General features: G+C 45.0%; 1 protein-coding gene across 1 annotated transcript in view; it reads right to left on the reverse strand.

The window, feature by feature from the left end:
* Nucleotides 1-10,000, reverse strand: part of scn5lab (sodium channel, voltage gated, type V-like, alpha b) — a 167,931-nt gene that overhangs the window by 17,514 nt on the left and 140,417 nt on the right. Inside the window, 1 exon segment of the mRNA XM_078291518.1 lies at nt 3,763-3,885. Within this exon segment, the coding sequence (XP_078147644.1) occupies nt 3,763-3,885 (123 nt within the window).

Below are 10,000 nucleotides of genomic sequence, written 5' to 3' on the forward strand. Positions count from 1 at the left end.
TTAGCATGGAGCTGCTATCACTCTACATGGTGGATGCTAAAGTGTTAGCATGCAGCACTGGAGCTAATGATCTACTGGAGACACGTGGATGATTTGGGTGTCAATGTTCTCATCATTTAATGGTTAAGTTGACCAGCAGAACAATCAACCAAACACACTTTTACAGACTATTCTACACTTGACGGTTCAGGCATGCCGGAGAATCTGGCCAATGAGATTCTGTTTCCTAATGTTGATGATCCAGAAGTTTTAGCTTGTTCTACTGCTGAACTCTCTGTAAATCACTCAGGATAAGAGAGTCAGCTTAATGACTGTAATGTAAAATGTAAATGTCAGTCATGGCGTGCATCCCCTCTATTTTAAGCGGGATCATTTTGAGCGAGCTGATTGGTTCCCTCCCTGCTGTCTGACAGCGGAGGAACGGTTCGGTCGGGTTTCAGTCTGGAGGAACGTGGATTTCTTATCAACGGTTTGTATTTTTGGGACAATTAGTTTCCTGCCTCCTGCTGGTGCAGAGAGAGAGCTGAGACGGCTAGTGTCAGCGCTCTGTGTCACACACACACACACACACACACACACACACACACACACTCACACACACACACACACACACACACACACACACACACACACACACACTCACACACACACACACACACACACACACACTCACACACACACACAAACTGCATAGAAGCACGTGAGCGGGCTTTTGTTGTCCAAATGAAAACACACACACACACACACACACACACACACACAAAAGCAATCTGCTGCTCAAGCCCTCCTCGCTGTACCCATAACACACTGCTTCTACCCAGAATGCCGTGCTGAGTGAGTGGCGTGGCGCTGAGTGCGGAGCATTTGTAAACCGGCATGAGACCTAATCTTATTAACCAGATAAAGAAGAGGAGGAAGGAGGAGAGAGAAGAGGAGAGGAGAGAGGAGGAGGTAAGGGAAGGAGAGGAGAGGAAGTGATGGAAGGAGAGGAAAAGAGAGGACAGGAGGTGAGGGGAGGAGAGGAGGAGAGAAGACAAAAGGACAGGAGAGTAGGAGAGGAAAGGAGAGGAGATGAAAGAGGAGGAGACTAGAGGAGAATAAGGAAGGAGAAGAGAGGGAAGGGAAAGAGGGAAAGAGAGGAAAGGAGGAGAGGAGGTAAGGGAAAGAGGGGAGAGGAGAGGGAAGGAGAAAACTAGATGAATGGAGAGGAGAGAAGAGGGCAGGAGGTGAAACAGGAGAAAAGAGAGGAGTGAAGAGGAGAAGATGAAGCGAGGAAGTGAGGGAAGGAGACGAAAGGAGAGGGAAGGAGGTGAGGAGAGGAGACGAACCGAGCGATACCCCAGAAACTTTTCCCCCAGCATGCACTGCTTCATGAACTTCATCTGAACCAGAGCATCAGTCGGCGTCTGCACTCCTCCTGTCTCCATTTTTAACTTCTTATCTAACTTTAATCCACATCTGACATCGTCTGTCCTGCTCTGTTCCAAAACAAAAAAAATCCATCACATCGTCACCTAAAGGTCAACATTCAACTGTTTAATATTTACATTTTCTGCTATCATCATAATTCTTCTTCATTCTTCTTCAATTACGTGTACTTTTTGGTCATTCTATTTTCTTTTCCAAAACCGAAATAAAAAAAAATGAAAAATGAATGGTGATTTTATTTTCATTTCAAAATCCCAAAATTAAAAAAACGAAATACAAGGCAATTTTTTTATGTTTTTCTGGTTTAGAAAGCAATTAATTTTCCTGTTCTCCTTTGTAAAACAGAATATAAAATAGTAAGAAAACAAAAACAAAAAAAATGAAAAAAAAGCCTGTTTTTTCATATTCCGAAACCGTAAGTTGTCATTTCATTTTTGGATTTTGAAATGAAAATCAAATTACAAATTCGTTCAATTTCGGAAAAGAAAATAGAATGACCAAAAAGTCCATGGACCTAGGTGTGAGTTATCTCAATTTTCATTTCAGAATGAATGTGTTTGAATGTTTTAAAACCCTCAGACCAAGAGAAACTTTTGGGAAAAGCATTGCATGGATTTAGGGTGCCAATAAGAAAATCAACCAGTTTTTCTCAGTTCTTTAAAAGTTTCTAGAGACAGGAGGTTTCTGCAGCACACTGACTGTGACACTGACAGTAATACTGACACAGATACAGACACAAATACATCACAAGTCATCACAGTTCATTCAACATGCAAACTGAAGATACATGGAATTTGTCCTGTATCTTTTCTGAAAGAGAAAACCTCAGAACTGTGAGGAAACACTGAGAAGACTTATGATGCTTAAAGAAGTGGAAAACAATGAGAAAGAGACATTAAAGGTGATGTGATGTGATGTGATGTGATGTGATGTGATGTGATGTGATGTGATGTGATGAGCATGCCAGGTGAGAAGGAGTGAGCTGGGAGGAAAAACTGTAAGAAACACTGAGACGATGAATGTGTGTCAAATACTTTAAAAAAGGGGAGCGCTTGATTTAAGGAGGAACTAAACCCTAAACCTAAATCTGTGTGAAGCCTGACATCTAATGGTGAAATCCAGGGTACTGAAATGGCCATCTGCTATTGGCTGATCTTTGGTTCTAGGTGATGTCACCACCTGTTGTTCTCTATAGATCATCATCATTGCCTGGCACCACAGATCAGCCAATAGCAGATGGCCCTTTCAGTCGCATGCTGTTTAGCTTTATGTCAAGCTTTATGCAGATTTGGGTTTGGGGTTTAGTTCCTCTTTAAGTTATCTTGTGTTAAGTTATCTAACATACGTTCGACCGGCATCTAAGCCACGCCCCCTTCTGGGGGATAAACAACCCACTCTCACCGTTACACTTGGCTAGCTAGGTAGCTACATGAGAACTTTCCACTCCCTAAAGTAGGAAGTAGATTGAGCCATAATCCAAAATCTGTCCTGTAGCTTCACAAGTAGCTTCATCTTCCCCTGAGTTGAGTTCAATTCACCTCAGAGCTGTGACCAAGTCAACTTTGCTCAAGTCCCAAGTCAGTCTCAAGTCTTGGGGCACACATCTAAATGTAGATTACCAAGTCAAGTCCAAGTCAAGTCCAAGTCATTAATGTCAAGTCTCAAGTCTAAATGTAGAACAGCAAGTCAAGTCAGAACAAATCAAGAGTCCAGTATCAATTTAATATCTTAAAGAAAACTAAATATCTAGGACTTTTCAATGCAATATGGTTTTAATAGGATAAAAACTTGGTAAGAGCATCATGAGTTTGATTTCTATAATCAGTTTCAACTTCAATAAATTCAATCATTCCATACAAATTCAGAAAACAGAATTTAAATTCAGTCGTCCGCTGGAACAAATCAGGTCAAGTCTCAAGTCTTCTCTTAATGCATCAAGTCGAGTCTCAAGCAATTCAAACTGTGACTCGCGTCTGACTCACGTCCAAGTCATGTGACTCGAGTCCCCGCCTCTGATTCACCTCTATGCCTTTTCAGAAGACTGTATTGATGTCTGCGTGTTTTTACATTTATTTTATTCCATGACAGAACGTTCTGTCCATCATGGAATAAAATAAGTGCTCAACAAAGTACCTTTCTATCAGGTACGACCCCATATTTTCAACTAATATTGGTCTCAATTAATCTCAATGAATCTCACTAACTCACATACAATACCGGCCAATGACGCAGTGCCGGTCGGACGTATCGGGTTAAACCAAGCGCTCCCCCAGCAGCCCCAGCGGCAGAGAGCATGCTCAGTTCAGGTCTGTGTGGTTTAATACTGCCTCTTACCCTCATGCCTTCAAACCTGGACAGCGCTCGGAGCGGCCGCAGCGCCCGCAGCGTGCGCAGAGATTTGATGGCTGCAAAGTCTGAATAACCCAACGTGTTCGCTACCAAACTGACCAACGATACCTGGAGGAGAGAGAGAGAGAGAGAGAGAGAGAGAGAGAGAGAGAGGGGGGAGAAAGAGAAAGAAGAGAGAAAAGTAGAGTAAAGAGGAAGGTAGAGAGAGAAAAATACAGAGAAAGATGGGGATAGAGAAAGGTAGAATGAGAGCAGAGAGAGAGAGGGAGAGAGATAGGTAGAGGAAGAGAAAAGTAAAAGTAGAGAGAAAAAAGATAGGAAGATAGAGAGAGAGGAAGAAGAAGGTAGAGATAAAAAGAGCGAGAAAGGGAAAGATAGGGATAGGGAGGTAGAAAGAGAGCAAATAGAGAATGCGAGAGAGAAGAGAAAATAATGCAAAGAGAGAGAGAGAAAAGGACAGAAAGGGAAAGATGGGGATAGAGAAAGGAAGAAGAAAGAGAGCAAAGACAGATCGAGAGAGAGAGAAAGAGAGAGGGAGAGAGAGAGGGTGAAAGAGAGAGTGAGGTAGGGAGCGAAAGAAAAGAGAGGAAAGTAGAGAGCAAAAAGATAGAAAGAGAGAGAGAGAGGGAGAGAGGGTGAAAGAGAGTGTGAGGTAGGGAGAGAAAGAAAAGAGAAAGTAGAGAGCAAAAAGATAGAAAGATAGAAGAATGTAGAAAGAGAGAAAGACAGAGAAAAGGAAAGATGGGGATAGAGAAAGGTAGAACAAAGAGTGACAGACAGAGAGAGAGAGAGAGAGAGAGAGAGAGAGAACCAGCACCATTAACTTCTAGTCTAATCAAAGATAGTGAAAGCGCGAGAGATAACACTCTTGAAGCTCTTGTTAGTGTGGAAACCTGTTGATGAGGAGGAGACAGAGCTCAGTTAGCTTCATGAAGAGCTGAACACTGAACACTGAACACTGAACACTTCTTCTGTTCACCTGAAGACTCAAAGGTTACAAGGAAAGACAAATATACGATGATCAAACTGACAAAAGATTAACATCAAGAAAATACTAATATTTTTCATTATAACGAACTGATCGGTAACACTTTACATGAAGTGTTCATAAACTAATGTTAACGAATGCATTTATTAACATGAATTAAACATGAATAACGACATTAACAAAGTAATACATGAGGAGTTTTAATTTAGACAATACATAAACATGTAGAACAACATTACTTAATGCAGTTGTTTATTGTGTTTATTGTGATGTAATATGAACTCATCTTTGTTAACGTCACTGTTCAGGCTTATTTCATGTTAGTAAACATGTTAGTTAACATTATTAACAAACATGTTTACCAACCATTAATTAATGCAGTTGTTCATGTGTATTTAGCATTAACTAATCTTTGTTAATGTCGTTATTCATGTTTAATTCATGTTAGTAAATGCATTACTTAACATTAGTGAACGAACACTTCATGTAAAGTGTTACCAGCTGATCTGTAGAAACAGAGGGAATTATATGAAGTGTGAAGTCTGATAGCTGTGGAGGAGAAAAGCATTACGTTTATTTTAAACAGTGTATGAGCTGGAGAAAGCAGAGGAAAGATGGGAGAAAATGGTTAGTTTTGGTTATTTATGTGATATCCTGTTGTAGTCCTCAGTCCAAACTGTGGAAAAGAGAGGGATCAATATTGTTATTCAGCCCCAATGAACCGCTGTGTTTTTGTCATGTGGGTCCGACGTCATTAAGGCTTTGACAGGAGTTGATATTGCAGACTGTTTCAAAAATATAAGTGGCAACTTGTGGGTTAGCATTTACATCAAAATTTGTGATTTTTTAACAATGTTTTTTGGTGAGTCATTGAAGTGCTTCAGGTGTTTTTTAGAAGGCGTTGGTAAGGTGAGAGTTCAACTGAAAACCTCACCATCCAATCTTAGTCAATTGTAATCTGTTTGAGATAAATTTTCAGATACATTTAAAGTCTAAGGCTGCAACACAAACTTGTCTCACAAAATTTAATGAAATGAGCCTGAAGTCTGAAACTCAGATTAAGTATTGCAGACACAGGCAGCAACGAATCAGCCTTAAACTGGTGTAACAACAAGAGTTAGAACAGTCTGAGTTACTGACTCCTGTCCAGTCTAAAATACCATCGACCCCACATCAAGAACACAGATATCACCTCTACAGCCCTCTACAGCCAGCCAGCTAAGACGCAGATCGTGACAGAGCGGTCGGTCGCAGGTTGGCGTTGCCACCGGCGGTTCCGGTAATGTTCCCGGTGGGTTCCGGTGGGTTCTACCGGTTCTTACCCTGATACCGGCGAAGCGGGACACGGCACGGAGAGGACGCAGAGCCCTCAGCGTCCTCAGCACCCGCATGGTGATGATCTGGTCCACACTGACGGCCCGGGCCAGCATGCCCAACACCGAGATCTACAGGGTCAGGGTTCAGGGATTAAAGGTTACCCAACTCTGAGAACTATAGGGCTAGAGTTAGGGAACCATATAGACTAAACCACAGAACCTGAATGGATAGAACAGTCCTTCCACTGTTTGTCATGGTAATTTGGCTAGTAGCATAAAATGGTGATTATGGCATTTAAGTGTTAGTTGCTATGGTGACAACACAGTCTGGACATTAAGGTGTAAAGTCTGTCTCACTGTGAGAACTGAGCAGATGAGTCTGTTAGCAAACTGTCAGAACTCAACTGGAAGCTAACGTTAGCGACGAGGCTAACGTAGCTTCATCACAGACTGTACTTCTCTCTCTAGCTCTTCTAGTCAACATTAGCATGTTAGCAATCCATGGCAGCAAGGAGACAGAGAAGCTGCTTTGGTTCTTGCTGTAAAACCTCTCAGCTCAGTGACTTGCTGCACAGCATGCGTGACGTTTGCGTATCCGAGCTTGTTGCGGCCCAGTTGCAGCTCCGCAGTTTAAGCTGCTACAGCAGCTCCGTATTGTTCCGTCCGTTCTGCTGCGTGTTTCTACATTTTACCTCTGGGTAAGTGAACACAATTATCTAGTTTTGCTTATTGTTCCATAAACAGCTCAGGCTGTACCATGAGGAACATTAATGTGCCATACAGGAGTACTTATGTCACTTTGAGAGTGTGGCCGTTCTGTCAAATAGAAGCTTCTCAGCAGCTATCCGTGGATAACTTTATCTCCAACATTTTTTTAAGTGACATTGCGAAATCTTGGCATTTATATACATTTGTATGGCTAAAATATGGAACAGACGGATGCGTAGTCCGTCAAAAATAGAAGCCATGAGGATCTCCAGAGTTGCGGATCCGATTCGGCTCCATCAGCAGATCTGTCGCATGCTGCAGCTGCATGGTACCGGCTGCATGGTAAACGGCTGCATGGTACCGGCTGCATGGTAAACGGCTGCATGGTAAACGGCTGCATGGTACCGGCTGCATGGTAAGCGGCTGCATGGTAAACGGCTGCATGGTACCGGCTGCATGGTAAACGGCTGCATGGTAAACGGCTGCATGGTACCGGCTGCATGGTACCGGCTGCATGGTAAACGGCTGCATGGTACCGGCTGCATGGTAAACGGCTGCATGGTAAGCGGCTGCATGGTACCGGCTGCATGGTACCGGCTGCATGGTAAACGGCTGCATGGTACCGGCTGCATGGTACCGGCTGCATGGTAAACGGCTGCATGGTACCGGCTGCATGGTACCGGCTGCATGGTAAACGGCTGCATGGTACCGGCTGCATGGTAAACGGCTGCATGGTACCGGCTGCATGGTACCGGCTGCATGGTAAACGGCTGCATGGTACCGGCTGCATGGTACCGGCTGCATGGTAAACGGCTGCATGGTACCGGCTGCATGGTACCGGCTGCATGGTAAACGGCTGCATGGTACCGGCTGCATGGTAAACGGCTGCATGGTAACGGCTGCATGGTACCGGCTGCATGGTAAACAGCTGCATGGTACCGGCTGCATGGTACCGGCTGCATGGTAAACGGCTGCATGGTACCGGCTGCATGGTAAACGGCTGCATGGTACCGGCTGCATGGTACCGGCTGCATGGTAACGGCTGCATGGTACCGGCTGCATGGTAACGGCTGCATGGTACCGGCTGCATGGTACCGGCTGCATGGTACCGGCTGCATGGTAAACGGCTGCATGGTACCGGCTGCATGGTAAACGGCTGCATGGTACCGGCTGCATGGTAAACGGCTGCATGGTACCGGCTGCATGGTAAACGGCTGCATGGTAACGGCTGCATGGTACCGGCTGCATGGTAACGGCTGCATGGTACCGGCTGCATGGTACCGGCTGCATGGTAAACGGCTGCATGGTACCGGCTGCATGGTACCGGCTGCATGGTAACGGCTGCATGGTACCAGCTGCACGGTACCGGCTGCATGGTACCGGCTGCATGGTAACGGCTGCATGGTAACGGCTGCATGGTACCGGCTGCATGGTAACGGCTGCATGGTACCGGCTGCACGGTACCGGCTGCATGGTAACGGCTGCACGGTAACGGCTGCGTTTCTGATCCGACCCTTCCTACACAGACGGACGGAACAGAAACGCAGCCGGTGCCGAGCCGTTATACTGAAGCTAGTCCAACGGTTCACATAAAAATGGCCGCCGACCTGGAACACGGATTTGAATGGGAAAGACCGTTCTATCCAAGTTCTGTGCTATATACCCAACTATGAAACCTGAAACCAGGTTATGGGAACCAGGTCATGGGATTATATTAATGATTATTCACCCAACAGTTAGATATATGGGGCTGAGGAATTACATACAATGAGAGCAATAGGGTTAGGATCAGAAAATTCTGTTACAGTTCATGTCACATCAAACTCTGAGTCCTGTCTCAGATCTGCATGGTTTGGTCTCTGTCTCTGCTTTAATGACTCAACCTCTCTCTCTCTCTCTCTCTCTCTCTCTCTCTCTCTCTCTCTCTCTCTCTCTCTCTCTCTCTCTCTCCCTCCCTCTCTCTCTCTCTCTCCCCCCCCAGGCTAGTTCAGCTGAATAAAAGCGTCACAACACACAGTGTCACTTATGAAGACGGCCAGGCGGAAAACACCCCGAGAGAGAGAGAGAGAGAGAGAGAGAGAGTCAATTTCCATGTGAATGCATATGTATGGTGTGCATCATGTGCATCATGAACTGTGTGTGTGTGTGTGTGTGTGTGTGTGTGTGTGTATGACTTTGCCTCTGTGTATGTACGTCCAAAAGAGTGAAAGTGAGAAAGAGTGCGAGTTTCCAAGTGTGCACATTTGTGTGCGTGTGTGTGTGTGTGTGTGTGTGTGTGTGTGTGTGTGTGTGTGTGTGTGTGTGTGAGTGAGCAGAGGTTGAAAAGCCACTGCTTATCGCTTGGCCAGAGGCTGTGGACCTTTCTCTCTCTCTCTCTCTCTGTCTCTCGCTCTCTCTCTCTGTCTCTCTCTCTCTGTCTCTCTCTGTCTCTCTCTCTCTCTCTCTCTCTCTCTCTCTCTCTCTCTGTCTCTCTCTGTCTCTCTCTCTCTCTCTCTCTCTCTGTCTATGTCTCTCGCCCCTGCTATTTGTGGAGTTAATGCAGTGGAGCGACGTGCAGAACAACAAGACAACTGTAACATACACTACCTGATCTAGAGACAGAGAGAGAGAGAGAGAGAGAGAGAGGGAGAGAGAGAGAGACAGACTACTATATGAGTGATAGAGGGAATATCACTCTCACACATTTACTTCCGCTTAGCCAGCTCTCTCTCTCTCTCTCTCTCTCTCTCTCTCTCTCTGTTTAGCTGTTTGCTTTCATTCACCTCCTCTGCTCTAAGCACTGATCATGGTACTGTGTGTGTGTGTGTGTGTGTGTGTGTGTGTGTGTGTGTGTGTGTGCACAAAGAGAAAACACTAATTGGTTCATGCATGATCTGTTGAAAACCCCACTGAAAAGAGAGACCTAACCTCTCTCTCTCTTCCTCTACCTCGCTCTATCTTCAGTCCAACCCCCCTCTCTCTCTCTCTGACCATCCCTCCATCCCTCCCTCTTTCCCTTTTCTCTCCTCCATCTCTCATCTTTTGCTCCCTCCCTCATTCCCCTCATTCCTCCATTCCTCTTTCACTGCTTCTTCTCTCTCTCCATCTCTCTCTATCTCTCATTCATATTTCCCTCCATCTCACCCACCTCCCTCTCTCTCTTTGTCTCCATTCTTCAAAGAAAAAAATCAGGAAAGAAAACGAGAAAGAAAGAAAACAACACTAAGAGAGA

This window comes from Centroberyx gerrardi, chromosome 22 (assembly GCF_048128805.1).
Source record: "Centroberyx gerrardi isolate f3 chromosome 22, fCenGer3.hap1.cur.20231027, whole genome shotgun sequence".
In the NCBI taxonomy this organism is placed as follows: domain Eukaryota; kingdom Metazoa; phylum Chordata; class Actinopteri; order Beryciformes; family Berycidae; genus Centroberyx; species Centroberyx gerrardi.